Source organism: Panthera pardus, unplaced genomic scaffold, assembly GCF_024362965.1.
Source record: "Panthera pardus isolate Hobbes unplaced genomic scaffold, ASM2436296v1 HiC_scaffold_22, whole genome shotgun sequence".
NCBI classification, from domain to species: domain Eukaryota; kingdom Metazoa; phylum Chordata; class Mammalia; order Carnivora; family Felidae; genus Panthera; species Panthera pardus.
The window spans coordinates 71,305,526-71,321,792 of NW_026526788.1; the positions used below are offsets into that span (position 1 = coordinate 71,305,526).

The window sequence follows — 16,267 nt, forward strand, 5'->3', positions numbered from 1 at the left end:
CAAAACAAAACAAAAACTCCAGCTGGGATTTTTATAGGGAGTGAGATGAATTTGTAGACCAATTTGGAGAGTATGGCTATCTTAACAATATTTTTTTTCCAATTCATGAAAACAGGCTATCCTTCCATTTATTTAGGCCATCTTTAATTTCCTTCCTCAACCTTTTTAAATTTTTATTTATTTATTTTTTAATTTTATTTTTTTATTTTTAAAAATTTACATCCAAATTAGTTAGCATATAGTGAAACATTGATTTCAGGGGATTCCTTAATGCCCCTTACCCATTTAGCCCATCCCCCCTCCCACAACTCCTCTAGTAACCCTCAGTTTGTTCTTCATATTTATGAGTCTCTTCTGTTTTGTCCCCCTCCCTGTTTTTATATTATTTTTGCTCCCCTTACCTTATGTTCATCTGTTTTGTCTCTTAAAGTCCTTACATGAGTGAAGTCACATGATTTTTGTCTTTCTCTGACTAATTTCACTTAGCATAATACCCTCCAGTTCTATCCACATAGTTGCAAATGGCAAGGTTTCATTCTTTTTGATTGTCGAGTAATACTCTGTTGATGGAGTATATATACTCCATTGTATATATATACCACCTCTTCTTTATCCATTCATCCACCGATGGACATTTGGGCTCTTTCCATACTTTGGCTATTGTTGATAGTGCTGCTATAAACATGGGGGTGCATGTGTCCCTTCGAAACAGCACACCTGTATCCCGTAGATAAATGCCTAGTACTGCAATTGGTGAGTCGTTGGGTGGTTCTATTTTTAGTTTTTTGAGGAACCTGCATACTGTTTTCCAGAGTGGCTGCACCAGCTAGCATTGCCACCAACAATGCAAAAGAGATCCTCTTTCTCCGCATCCTCGCCAACATCTGTTGTTGCCTGAGTTGTTAATGTTAGCCATTCTGACAGGTGTAAGGTGGTATCTCATTGTGGTTTTGATTTGTATTTCCCTGATGATGAGTCATGTTGAGCGTTTTTTCATGTGTTGGTTGGCCATCTGGAGGTCTTCCTTGGAGCAGTGTCTATTCATGTCTTTTGCCCATTTCTTCACTGGATTATTTGTTTTTTGGGTGTTGAGTTTGATAAGTTCTTTATAGATTTTGGATACTGACCCTTTATCTGATATGTTGTTTGCAAATATCTTCTCCCAGTCTGTCGGTTGCCTTTTAGTTTTGCTGATTGTTTCCTTTGCTGTGCAGAAGCTTTTTATTTTGATGAGGTCCCAGTAGTTCATTTTTGCTTTTGTTTCTCTTGCCTCCGCAGACGTGTTGAGTAAGAAGTTGCTGCAGGCAAGATCAAAGAGGTTTTTGGTTTTTAGTTTTTACGGTATAGGTGTTATACTTTGTTAAATTTATTCCTAAATATTTTATTCTTTTTGATACCATGATAAATTGAGTGTTGATTATTTTTATTTTACAATTTTGCATTCCTAGTGTGCAGAAATTCAATTGAGTTTTGTATATTTTTCCTTTACCCTAAAAATTTGTTAAACTCATTTATTATTTCTAATAATTTTTTGTGGACTCATTAAAACTTCTGTATACAAGATCATGTCATCTGCAACTAGCAAGAGCTTTACTTCTTCCTTTCTAGTTTGGATACCTTTTGTTTCACTTTCTTGCCTATTTCCCCTTCTATAATGTGTAGTAGAATGTTGAATAGAATTGGCAAGAACTGACGTCTTTGTCTTGTTCCTGATCTTAGGGGGAAAATTTTAGCCTTTAACCATTAAGTATCATGTCAGCTGCTCTTACTTTTTTTTCTTAAATAGATATCACTTATATTAGATTTCTATGGTTGCTATAACAAATTAGCACACACACACACACATACACACACGTGCACGCATACACACACACACACACACACACACACGTATTCTTTCACGGATCTGGAGGCCAGAAGACTAAAATCAAAGTGTGAACAGAGGCATGCGCCCTCAAGAGGTGCTAGGGAAATTCCTTTCCTCTTTCAGTTTTTGTTAGCTGTCAGTATTTCTGGAGTTGTGGAGGAATTGTTCCATTGTCTGCCTCCAAGTTGTATTACCTCCTCCTCTTTTTTTGTGTGTCTTTTATAAGGACACGTCATTGGATTAAGGTTAGCTGCATAATCTGGAATGATCTCCTCTGCTCAAGATGCTTTATTTAATACATTTGCAAAGACACTTTCTCCAAATAAGGTAACATTCATGCGTTCTAAGGATTAAAACGTGGATATATCTTTTGGGGTGGAATACCATTTGGCCTTTATCAGGTTGAGGAATTTCCCTTCTATCCCTGTTTTGTTGGCTGCTGTTATCATGCACGGCTGTTAGATTTTGTAAATAACTTCTCCTGTATCTTTTGAGATTATCATTTAGTTTTTTTTCTGTATTCTATTAATATTGTGTGTTACATTGATTTTCAGATGTCAAGCCAATTATGCACTCTTGGGATAATCTCCACTTGGTCATGGTGTATAATTCTTTTTATATGTTACTGGTTTTGATTTGCTAGTATTTTGTTTAGGATTTTTGTGTCTCTTTTCTAAAAGAATATTAGTCTGTAGTTTTCTTGTGATATTGTTGGTTTAGGTATAAGATTCCTACTTTCTCATAGAATGAGATGAGTAGTGTACCATCCTATTTTATATTTTTGAAAAATTTATGAACAATTCACAATATTCTTCTTTAAATACTTGGTAGAATTCAGCAGTGAAGCCATCAGGCCTTCCCCCACCTTTTTTTTTTCAAATTTCCTTGGTCTCTTTATTTGTTACAGGTCTATTCAGATTTTCTGTTTCTTATCTCAGTTTGGGTAGTTTGTATCTTCCTAGGACTTTGTTTATTTCATATTGTTGTTTGTATGTAGTTGTTTAGTATTGGATTATAGGCTGACTTATTTCTGTCAGATTGATATGTGCCTTCTTACTGTCTTGATTTTGATAATTTGAGTTTTTCTCTTTTTATTCTTGTTTAGTATACCTAAGAGTTTGTCAATTTTTTGATCTTTTAAAAGAAAAAACTTTTCGCTTCATTGATTCTCTCTATTGTGTTTCCAGTCTACATTATATTCTTTCCTGTTCCAATCTTTATTTGTTTTTTTAATTCTTTTTTGCTATGGGCTTTTGATTTGCCCTTTTATCCAGTCTCTTAGGGTATAAGTTGAACTATTGAATTCTCATTTTGTCTTTAAATACACGTGTCTACAAATATAGATTTCCCCCTAAAGTATTGCTTTTGGTGTCTTCTATCTTTGTCTTGTCTTCATTTTCATTCATCTCAAAGTATTTTCTAATATGCTTATGATTTTTTCTTTGACCCACTTATTATTTTGGAGTGTTTCATTTCCACATATTTATGATTTTTCTCAAATAACTTTCTTTTTGTTTTAATTATTTTAATTCCATTATAGTTAACATACAGTGTAATTTTAGTTTCAGGTGTATGATACAGTGATTCAAAACTTACATACATCACCCGCTGCTCATCACAAGTGCACCCCTTCATCCCCATCACCTGTTTCACTCATCCCCCCCATCCACCTCCCCTCTGGTTTGTTTATTCTATGTATGTTCTCAGTTTGTTTTCTATAGTTAATAGTCTGTTTCTTGGGGCATCTTGGTGGCTCAGTTGGTTAGGTGTCCAACTCTTGGTTTGGGCTTGGGTCATGATCTCCTAGTTTGTGAGGTTGAGCCCACGTTGGGGCTGCAGTTAGCAGCACGGAGCCTGGTTGGGATTGTCTCTCTCCTCTCTCTCTGCCTCTTCCCTGCTTTCACATTTTCTCTTTCAAAATGGACAAAAAAACATTAAAAAGAATGAGTCTTTCTTGGTTTGTTTCTCTTTTTTTCCTTTGCTTTTTTTTTTTAATGTTTTAAGTGTTTATTTTTGAGAGAAAGAGAGAGAGAAAGAGAGAGACAGAGACAGAGAGAGACAGAGAGAGACAGCACGAATAAGGGAGGGGCAGAGAGAGAGGGAGACACAGACTCCGAAGCAGGCTTCAGGCTCCGAGCTATCAGCACAGAGTCAGACGCACTCACGAACTGTGAGGTCATGTCAGCTGAAGTTGGACGCTCAACTGACTGAGCCACCCAGGGGCCCTGCTTGTTTTGTTTCTTAAACTCCACATATGAGTGAAATCATATGGTATTTTCTTTCTCTGACTGACTTATTTCACTTAGCATTATACTTTCCAGCTCCATCCATGTCATTGCAAATGGCAAGATTTCATTCTTTTCTGTGGCTGAATAATAGTCCATCATACGCACACGCACGCATGCACACAACTACACCCCACATCTTCTTTATTCGTTCTTCAGTTAATGGACCCTTGTGCTACTTCCATTATTTGGTCATTGTGTCTCAAATAACTTTCTATTACTTATTTTTAATTTCATTCCATTGTAGTTAGAGGGCATACTTTGTATATTAATCTTTTTAAATTTATTGAGGTTTATTTTATGACCTAGTATATAGTCTGTCTTAGAGAATGTTACCTGTGTACTTGCAAAAACTGTGTATATTGGTGGTGTTGGCTGTGGTGTTCCTCATATGTCTGTAAGGTTCGTACTAGTCAGATGTATTTCCTTGTTTATCATATAGTTCAATTCATTTTTGAAAGTTAGTATTGAAGGTTGCTACTGTTATTATTGATTTATCTGTTTCTTCTATTATGTCCATTTTGCCCCATTTTGGGGGTGTTCTGTTGTAAAGTCATATGTGTTCATAATTGCTAGACCTTTGTGATGGAATGGTCCTTTTATCACTATGAAATATTGCTATTGAAGTCTAGGAACGTTTTTGTTTTAATGTCTGTTTTGTTTGATGTTATAGCTACTACAGCTTTCTTATGTTTATTGTCTGCGTAGAATATTTTTCTATCCTTTTTCTTTCAATATATTTGCACCTTTCAATCTAAAGTATGTCTCTTGGAGAGCATATAGTTGGCACCTGTTTTTTTTTAATCCTGTCTCACAATCTCTGCCTTTTATTTGTATATTTTAATAGCTTCAATTTAATGTTATTTTTGATATATTTGAATTATCTGCCATTTTACTCTTTCTTAAATATCTCATTTGTTATTGTGGATAATAATGCTTTTTGTTACTCTTTTTTATTGCTCTTCCTATTAGATATTTTCTAGTGTAACATTTTAATTCTTTAATGGTTGTTAAAATAATTATTTTAAAATGTTACTTGTTTAGTGTTGGTTTAGGGCTTATCATATATATCTTATCAGAATATACTTCAGACTTCTACTAACTCAACTGCAGGGGAATATAAAAATGTTTCTTTTTTAGAACTCTATTCTCTTTTTCGTCTTTTTTTTGTGGTATGATAACTATATATATGTGTATATGTATATATATATATATATATATAATATATATATGTTACAAACTCAACAATATATTGTTATTATACTAATTTTATATACTTTTGTATCTCAAGGAAATAGAGTATAAGGAAGAGCAAGTATATATTTCTTATGTAAACTTGTATTAAATACTTTTTTGTGTTTCTTTTTCATTTGTTCTTGTTGATTTATATTACTATTTGGCATCATTTTCTTCAACGGAGTTTTGCTTCCCTCTGTCACTTTGCTGTTATTGTCAAATATATTACATTTCTATATGTTTTAGGTCCAGCAATGCACTTGTATATGTGTTGTTTTATAATGATTGTTTTTCCTTTCTAGCACTCTGGATTGATATACCTGACCCAAAACTGAACAACTTCCTTTAGTATATTGTAAGGAGGATTTTCTCCCCAAAAATGTGTTAATTTTTGTTCATCTTGTAATGTCTTCATTCTGTTCATTTTTGAGAGGTAATTTTATAAATATAAGATTCTTGGTTGACATTGTTTTCCAGATTTCTTGAGGTATAATTGGCAGATAAAAATCATGTATTGTGTATATGTGATGTTTAGATATATATACACGTGAAACGATTATCATAGTCAAGCTAATTAACATACCATCATCTTACATAGTTCCTGTTTTTTTGTGTGTATGGTAAGAATGCTTACAATGCACTGTCTTAGCAAATTTCAAGTATACAATATAGTCTTATTAACTAGAGTAACCATGCTGTATATTAGATCTTCAGAGCTTATTTATCTTGCATAACTGAAATATTGAATGCTTTGACCTATATCTTGACCCTCCCCGCCCCCCCCCCCCCCCCAACACTGGGTCCCCCAGCTCTTGTAAACCACCAGTCTACTCTGCTTTTTTGAGCTTGACTTCTTTTTAGATTCCACATATAGGTGAGATCATGCAGTATTTGTCTTAATTTCACCTGGCATAATACTCTCCAGATTCAGGGGCACCTGGGTGGCTCAGTTGGTGAAGTGTCCCATTTCAGCTCAGGTCATGATCCTGTGGTTTGAGAATTCAAGCCCCACATCAGGATCTCTGCTGTCTGTGCAGAGCCTACTTTGAAGCCACTGTCTCCTTTCTCTCTGCCCTCTCCTGCTCATATTCTCTCTCTCAAAAAATAAATAAACATTAAAAAGTATTCTCCAGATTCATCCATGTTGTTGTAAATGGCAGGATTTCCTGCTTTTAAAAGGCTGAATATATGTATACATTTTCATTGCTGACTAACATTATGTATGTGTGTGTGTGTGTGTGTGTGTGTGTGTGTGTGTGTGTATATTACATTTTCTTCATTTACTTACTGGTGGACACTTAGGTTATTTCCATATCTTGGCTACTATGAATAATGCTTCAGTGACCATGAGAATGCAGCTATATCATTGAGATACTGATTTCATTTCCTTTGGACATACACCCTGAAGTGGGAATTCTGGATTATATGGTAGCTCTTGGTAGTTCTGGTTTTAACTGTTTGAGGAAGCTCTATACAGTTTTCCAGTTGATTATTCCAATTTACTTTCCCACCTTTTACTCCACAGCCTCAGCAACAGTTGTTATTTCTTATCTTTTGATTATAGCCATTCTAATAGGTGTGAGGTGATATCTCATTTTGGCTTTATTTGCATTTCCATGATGATTAGGGATGTTGAGCACTTTTTCATTTATGTGATGGCAGTCTGTGTGTCTTCTTTGGAAAAACATCTATTCAACATCATTTGTCTATTGTTTAATTGGATTGTTCTTTTTTTTTTTCTGTTGAGTTATATGAGTTTTTATATATTTTGGGTAATATATTTTCTCCATTCTGCAAAACCAAGCCCAGTGTTGAGGGCCTTCCATTTTTTTTCCCTTGGGCAGTGCTTGAAGTGTTCAGGGTTATGCATCTTCTTCCCGTGCAACAGGGTTGAGCCAGCTGTGTGTACTCATGAGCCATGTGCAGAAGTCACGTGTGCCACGTGGGGGAGGGAATTATGGATCGCTGGGGACATGTCTGTGCTATTTGAGGTATGTTTGCAGGTGATGTATCATAAGAAGTTCATGGATGGGCCTCTTGGTAGAGTTCATGAGGTGATTAGTAGAAACCTTAGCTCTTCGCTGAGTTTTGTGCCCTAGTCACTGTGAGTGCCCTTTTTCTTCCTCTGCCAGTCCTCTCATAGTTCTGGATGGGGTGAGAAGGAAGCGGTCTTGTTGGGCATAATCCCACTTGGCTGTGGCAGCTAGACACATACTATGCTGTCATTGCCCCTGTGGGAGTAATTGTAAGTTGAAGGGGTTTCTCCTGGGAGTGCTGTTTTTGCCTTGAGGTGGGGGGGGGGGCGTGTGATGTGGTAATGTGAAACTGTTCTTACTCTCTTGCGTCCTCCTATTCTTGGAAGTTTTGCTCTAAGTGGTCCTGAGACTTCTCTCTGGACTTCTGGGCTCCCACAAAGGTGCTCTTGTCTCTACATGAGCTGATAAAAATCTGTTTTTGTGGGAGGATGAGGTCAGAAAACTCTTACTCCATCATCCTACGTAGGTCCTGTTTTTTCACATTTTTTTCATTCAGCACACTGCATACGTTTGCATATGTTATCGTTTCCAATCCCAAGTTGGCTGTATGTCCTGTTGCGTTTCTCTTGTATGCAAAAGCATCATCTTCCTCTTGCTGCTTTTATGATTTTCTCTTTCTTTGTGGTCTTCAACATTTTTACTGTTTTATGTCTGAGTGTGGTTCTTTCTGTGTTTTTTCCTACTTGGATTTCATTGAGTGTTTTGGATGTGTATGTTAGTGTTTTTCATCAAATTTAGGAAGTTGTCAGACATGATTTCTGAAAAATTTTTACCACTCTCTCCTCTGCATTAGTGTTCTCAGTAAATGCATGTTGTGGCCCTTAATGGCACTCCACATTTCTTACAGGCTCTTCATTTTCATCTCTGTTCTTCAGATTGCTGAATCTCTTTTTCCTACTTTCTACTTCAGTGATTTTTTTTTCTTCTGCTTGCTGAAATTTACTGTTTACCTCTCCCATAAATTTAAAAATTTTAATTATTACACTTTTGAACTTTTTGGTGATTTCTGTATCTTTGTTGTTTTATATTTGATAAGGCATTGCCATATTTTCCCTTACTTCTTTAAATCTTGATGTCTTTAAGACTGAACATACTTGTAATAGCTGCTTTGAAGACCTTTTGCTTCATCGGACTTCTGGGGCCTCAAAAGCAATTCTGTTGCCTGATTTTTCTGTGTGTATAGGTTACTCTCTTATTTCATCGCATGTTATAATTTCTCCTGAAAGCTGAACATTTTACATAATATAGCAACTCTGGGTCCTGATTTTTCTCCTTTTCTGCAACTGTTGTTTGTTTAGTGACTTTGCTGAACTGTTTCAGTGAAGTCTTTTTCTTCCTCCAGTGGATCCTCTGATGCTGCTCCTCCCAGGAGGCAGCCTGGGGTGCCCCAAATCACCCCTGGGTGAGGGTAGTTTTAGCAGGGTTCTCTTGGACTTTTCCTTCTGACCTCTCTGGTGAGCTGAGTGTATTACACCCACCTGCTTGTCACCACTAACTGTTGACTGATTGCTGTAGTATTCTCAACAATGCTCTGGGGCATTAATTGCTTCATAGTCTGTTTGAATTCAGTGTCCATCCCTTTTCAGGGGTAGTCTTTATGAGGCCAGTCTTAGGGATTCTGACCCTCGTAGGGCTCTTCTTAGCTGTCTTTTCCCCTGCTTCTCTCTGGTGAACTTCTGTCTGTTCTACGTTTGAGCTTACTGTTCTCATGGAGCTGCTGGCTGTCTCAGTTGCTTACGACCAAAACCTCCGTTGTTTTTTTGAGTGCCCTTTAGGCTCGGAGTTTCCCCCCTCTTGTTACAAATAAACTCAGTTCCCTTGGGAGAGCTGTGGCACTCTTTTTCTTAGTCTGCCTCTCCCTGGTGTGGGGCAGGGTGAGACTCAGTGCCAGTACTTTCGAATTGTAGGTGGGTCAGTGGCTTATCTTTTCTGGAGTGATAACACTGTGTTATGTGCAGGGCACTGGATGGGGATGGTGGCCTTTGCTCTTCTCAGCTTTCATGTAACTTCTGCCCTGTGACTGATGTGGGGTAAAGAGTTACTGGCCCTCTTAGCCTCCTAGGCCTGATGTATAGCTTGCACTAACGAATGAGGGCTAGGAAGAGGATGAGCATTCAGACCTCTCCTGCTTTTTCCTTGAATGGAGTTTCTACCACCAGAGCTGGGGGCCATGAGCAGTATTGTCTGCCTGCTGTTCCTGGTTAGATATCCATGGCCTGGAGAAGGAGCTCTCTCTGTTATTATCTTTACCCACCTGGGGTTCAACTTATTTATCGTTGAACTGCAGAGGGAGGGTGCAGACACAGGGAAGGATGACAGCAGATAACGGGTCAAATATCATGGACTGCTGCCGTTGTTATTGAAATTTAGTAGATACTGAAATTGAGTAAATATTTATTGGTTGTAGGGTGCCTGGCCCACCCAATGGAAGAGCATGCAGCTCGATCTCAGGGTTGTGAGTTCAAGCGCCATGTTGGGTATACAGATTGCTTAATAAATAAACTAAAAAAAAATTTTTGTTTTGCTTTTTGCTAAATTTTTCTGAGAACTTAAATGTCGTTTTTGTAACTTTTGCCAATTATAGTTCTTTTCCGATACGGTTTGTGGAACTTCTCATATTGCCATTCTGGAAGTCAGCTCCATATTCTTTAGCCGTTAATTGCTATAGGTTTTTGAGATATATATAGTATTTGTACCTTGCTTACTATACTATATGTACTAGGTTTACATTCTGATTCTTTTTTAGTAGTAGTGCTTTTTATTTTAGAAAACTTACAAGATATTGACTCATATGTCTTGCAGCTTTATTATACAGCGATACATTAAAGTGAAATATAATTGTGAGCATATGTTTATAGTACTTTCTCTTAGTTAATTTTTCCTTGAACATTTATATTAATTTAATGTTTCTAAAAATACACATGATTTTACACAACAATATGGATATATCTCAAAAACGATCTTGAGCAAAGGAATGTACACACAAATGAGTACTATGTATATGATTTTACTTTATAAAGTACAAAGAAAAAAATACAAATATAACAGACAATCCTAAAATTTGTGTGGAGCCACAGAAGAATCAGAATAGTGGTAATATTCTTTTAAAAATATATCTCAGTAGTGTTTACTTAGTTGTGTTCATCTTGTGAAAATTCATTGAATTTTAGACTTATGTGCACTTTTATGCATGTTATATTTAAGAACTTAGATAATATATTATGAGATCCATATGAATTATTAGTTTTAACTGAATACAATTGAGAGTAAATTTACTATATTCAACATTCTATTTACTTTGGTATTTAAAATTGGTGGTACTTTGGTCCTCTAGTTTTAAGGACACTTGTTTCCTACTTTTATAAATGAAATAAAAGTTCATAATATACATTACTATAAAATCATGAACAACTATGTTTAATATTGTTGTTTCCTCAAAGCATTTTAAGATACTGTGCATCTCAAAAGACTTCAAAAATATTGAAATTTAGAGGCCATTTATGAGTTATTAAAAAATAAAGCATGTTTTTTTCACAATTCTAAGGAAAATTCTATATGCAAGTTAGACCCTTTATATAATATATATAATCAGGGAGGTCTTTTTATCCTGTGTAATACATTTTTAAATTTTATCCTGTAGGACTATTTTGAAAGAAAGTGGGTTTGCCAGATATCTTCATTCAGCTGTTCTTATCAATGGAGCTATGCTTATTTTTGGAGGAAATACCCATAATGACACTTCCTTGAGTAACGGTGCAAAATGTTTTTCTGCCGATTTCCTGGCATATGACATAGGTATGTATCTGTTAGGATTGTACATAGTAGGAAATATCAGCAATTTGTCATGTAGAGATTCTCAAATAATATTAATCAATAGCATGTGTATATGTCATTTTAGAGATAAATTCAGAGATAAATTCCAGGAGAACAGACATTCTAGGTTTGAATGTCCTTTTTGAAGGCTTTGTGTAATGTATCCCTATGTGAGCAATTTATCAGTCTGTTGAGTTTGATTGTTGCCATATTAGTTTTGATAATAGGTAGATAATGGAGCACTGTCAAGTTATATAAATTACAAATAGTAGGAATGCAAGCATTCTAGAGTTAGTGGGTATGAGCAAAGATGCATTTAAATCAAACACACCAGATATAGTTACTTGGTGTAGGAAGACGATAGAAGTCTAGACACAGTAGAGCTAAAGAAGTAAGATCTGGGGACAAGATGGAAACCCAGAACATACCTAGGAATGAAAGTAAAGTATCTAAATAAGAATCTTTTCCAGAGAACCAGAAATACAGTGCATTTTACAGTTCACTTGATTTTAATTATGCTATCTGTAGTCCTATCAATTTCTAAATATTAAATGAATGTATTTTTTGAAATACTAAATTTAGCTACCCAGTAGACTATTATAGTGAAAACATTTCTGTGTATCATTTTATAGATAAAGCCAGGTGATATTTAAAATATGTTTAGCCGTAGTTCAGAGCTCTTTTAATTGGTGGTATAATGTAATAAACCAATTTTAAGCTATTAAGAAACATTCTGATAAATTAAGAGACCAAAGAATAACACATTTTATAGATTTAAGAGGTTTCTTTTGCTCTTGAAGATCATAAAGACACATAGTCTACTTTGAAAAATTATTTCAAGTGGTGGCATATAAAGAAGTTATACCTATTAATATGAGATTGGATTTTATACTATGCATTTGGAAGGATATTCCTACTGATAAAAATAAACATGCTTTTTAACTCTAAACTATGTGTGTATCTTTCTGTGATTAATTATTAAAAAGAATCCACTGCCTTTAGGATTTTTAGATTCTAAATAATTAAATATTTACCTTTTTGGACTAATAATTTGAAGTGATGATTTATGATCAAAATTGGATCGTCTTGGCTTTTAGAAGGCTTGTAAATCAGTGCTGAGATCCCGAAAAATGGATTAAATGACGTAGTGAATCTCGGCTCCTTATTATGATCTGTCATTGCCAGGCTGGGACCGTCCACATATTGTTTCGGCTGTGGTGATGAGACAGCAAGCTTATTTCCTTGGAAGTAGATGGTTTGTTTCCCTTTTACGAATAAAAATCCTAGAAAAGTGTAGAGTTTTGTTGTTATTGTTAAAAATCTATGAATTGACATTTTGAAACTTTCAAGAAGATTCTTTAGGGAATTTCCACCTAATGTCTCTACTTTAATGAAGAAATTAATGTTGAGCTATTTTGTAGCTGACGTATTGAGAAATTATTTTTATTTCTTCCATATTGTTCAAGATTATTATATTTTAGATTTTATGTATCAAAACAGCTTACCTAGGTGAAAAACATTAGAGGTGTTAGTTTCAGAGAGGCGGGAGAGACAAAGGGAGAGAGGGGGAGAGAGAGAGAGAGAGGGAGAGAGATCAGATTATCATTATTCTAATTATTTGTTAAGTGTTTCTAAGAATTAGATACTATGCTAAGGGCTTTGCACACAACATCTTAACCTCTCTAGTAACTTTGTAACAAGGTGTTAATATATTGGTTTCCAGAATATTAAGCAGATGAGAGAAAAGGGAATTTACCCAAAGCCATGCAGGCAGCAAGTGGTACGTATAGCTTTTGTAACTTGCTGTAGTCGTACCGCTTGACTACCACATGATGCTGGTTTTTTTTTTTTTTTTTTTTTTTTTTTGGTCCATTGTATGCTCTTAATTTTGGCAACAAATTATCAGACACCTATGTTTAATAATATTTCTTAATGCTGTAGAATGATAGAAGCAGATATCAGTTTCATTTTTCAAGCAAATTGTTCAAATGGAAGGAAGAACAACATTTTAAACAGTATTATATTTTAACATAACAGTAACAATTAACAAAGCATTAACAACATTAACAACAAAAATGTAAAGCAACCATATAATTCAACATAGGACAAAAGTATTTTGTTTTATCTCATTTGATTATTTTTGTGCAGTTCCCAGTAAAGTTCTCCCCCCAAATCTGTTATTATTCTCTTGGGTTTGTGGCATCAAAGCCTGAAATATTTTCCTGGAAAAAATATTTTTTTTATATTTCAGAAAATGTATTCCAGAACAATTGTTTTTCCTTATAGAGTATATTTTTTTGTGGAAATAAAATACAACCATTGTGTAATGAACCAACTGGAAAATAGATGTGTTTTGAAAAAAAGTCATGTTCCTAAATTTTCTCTTTAGCATATTACCCTTGGACTTTTATGTCATATTTACCTGGAATGCCTTGAGGAGCTAATTGATTGCTTTGCATTTTGTGATGTTTAAATAAATAGGAATATTTGTGCCATTTAATTTTTCATTGCTCCAAAAAGTACTATTTCAATCTTACTGCTACAGTAATTTTTATAAAGTGAATATTGTTCATCTTTGAGGATATAACCTTGCCTTTACAGTTCTCGTTATATTATAGACGATAGATATGGAAGGCACATGACACTAACTTTTTAAGATGGCTGTACCTTGGCATCCCCTTTGAAGGCTGTAGGGAAAAAAAAAAACCCTAGATCTCTATAATCAGGTTCTCTTAGATCAGGCACTGGGCATCTATATTTTAAAAATAAGTAACCCAAGTGCAACTGGGAATAGACCCAGGGCTGGTGAATGGGACTGAATTAATTATAACATGTAGAATGATAATATTACCTAATGTTCTAGTCTGTAAATGTAGCTTGAAGTCAGATAACTTTGTTTTTTTTTATTATTGTTAGTGGTATTATTATTGCTTTCAGAAAGCCACCATGACACCTTATTCATGATAAAAATGATCTTTGTGGTAAAGATAACCTTCTGCTAAAGATGTCATAGAAAAACATGCCTCATGTTGATCTCATGATACTAGACATTTGTACTTTGAAACTCTTTGGCTGTACAGAGTCCACATTATCCTACTAGTTAGTCTTCTAGGGTCAGTAGGAAAAAGGCATCAGGTTGTTTGTTAGTTTGTTTTTCACATCTGTAAAGTGTCAGTAGGTGGTTTGACTGGGGATTTCAACACTTGTAAGTGGGAGATTGTCATGAATTGAAACATACCTTGAAATCGAACTGGATTTTGAGATAATATTTCAGAATCATCATATGAATAGCTATTACAAGAATTTTTGGTGGGCCTAACATATAATTGTGATGCTTTTAATTACAAATGGTAGTTGTTATTCTTCAATAAGAAAATTTACCCAGCGGTTAAGAAAATGTATAGAATTCTGAAACAAGATGAAGGACAACTCAGAGATACACTGATCATATTTTTTTCTCAAAAAGATAGTAGAAACATAAAAATGTGATTTCCTAGGTTAGATTATTTCAGAATAGGAGATGGAGTAGGATTTCTATTAGAAATATATCTTGCAGAAAGCAGATATACTGAAACTGAAGCTGAAACTTTAAATCAGATTAAAATAATAAGAGTTTTCAAAATGTTATTTATTTTATTTATTTATTTTTATTTTATTTTTTTTTAATTTTTTTTTTTTTTTTACATTTTATTTATTTTTGAGAAACAGAGTGAGACAAAGTGTGAGCGGGGGAGGGGCAGAGAGAGAAGGAGACAGAATCTGAAGCAGGCTCCAGGCTCTGAGCAAGCAGTCAGCACAGAGCCTGATGCGGGGCTTGAACCCACAAACTGTGAGATCATGACCTGAGCCGAAGTCGGATGCTCAACCGACTGAGCCACCCAGGCGCCCCTGTTATTTATTTTTTTTAAAGTAAGCTCTACATCCAGTGTGTGGCTTTAACTCACAACCCTGAGATCAGGAGTCATGTGCTCTACTGAGTGAGCCAGCCAGGTGCTCCAATAATAAGAATTTTAAAAATAATTTTTTTGAGCGTGGCAGTTTCACTTATGTTAATTTCTTTGTACATAATTATTTAAAAACAAACTCAGTAAACAAAACTGAAAAGTAATTTCATATTTGCAGAAGTAATATTTTAATTGGTAATGTGTGAAAATGTATATCGTTAACCACATAGTTAAAGCACACTAAAGTTATAATTCACTGTACGCTTAAAAATCACTTGACTAGTTTACACAGCATAGCATGCATATTTTTGTACACCCCTGTAGAGTGTGTGTGCGTGTGTATGTGAGTGTACAATGGGTATAATTTTATAAGACCTATAATTTCATTAAAAATCATACTTAAATTAAAACATCTATTAAAAAATTTTTTTAAACATTTATTCATCTTTGAGAGACAGAGCATGAGTGGGGTAGGAGCAGAGAGAGAGGGAGACACAGAATCTGAAGCAGGCTCCAGGCTCCGAGCTGTCAGCACAGAGCCCGACACAGGGCTTGAACTCACCAACCGTGAGATCATGACCTGAGCTGAAGTTGGACGCTTAACCAACTGAGCCACCCAGGCGCCCCTATAATTATTTAATTTTTTGAACACTTCAGCAAAACGATAAAAATTCCAACTTGCTTGATCTTTATGTTTAAAGCTATTTTCATTTTCTGGAAGTTATTTTATTCATATCTTTGCTAATCAACATCTCTCTATGGCGTTTGTTAAGTTCTTAGGGCTCTTCTTGGTGAAAGCAGCATGCTTTGCCTGGCCACCTGAAAGAATCTCTTTGTCCATCAGAAAACCTCTTAGAATTATTCACACATTTTTTTCACCGAATTTAGCCAACTACTGTATTTAACTTTACTGTATTTTTTGCTCAAGGGGTTCTTTTTCTTTCTATAATTTACTATTACATAGAGGAAATAGTAGCTTCTTCTTTTTAAGAAAGAGTCCAGTAAGTAAAGGAAGAAGTGACTTCATTTTGAGAAAAGGGAGAATATTTGTCAAATGTTTCCTATGGTACTTGGCACTTAACAAAT

At 35.0% G+C, this 16,267-nt stretch overlaps 1 protein-coding gene across 1 annotated transcript in view; it reads left to right on the forward strand.

The window, feature by feature from the left end:
• Positions 1-16,267, forward strand: part of ATRNL1 (attractin like 1) — a 764,129-nt gene that overhangs the window by 115,472 nt on the left and 632,390 nt on the right. The window contains exon 10 of the mRNA XM_019459544.2: positions 11,065-11,219. Within this exon, the coding sequence (XP_019315089.2) occupies positions 11,065-11,219 (155 nt within the window). The remainder of the gene's footprint in view (positions 1-11,064; positions 11,220-16,267) is intronic.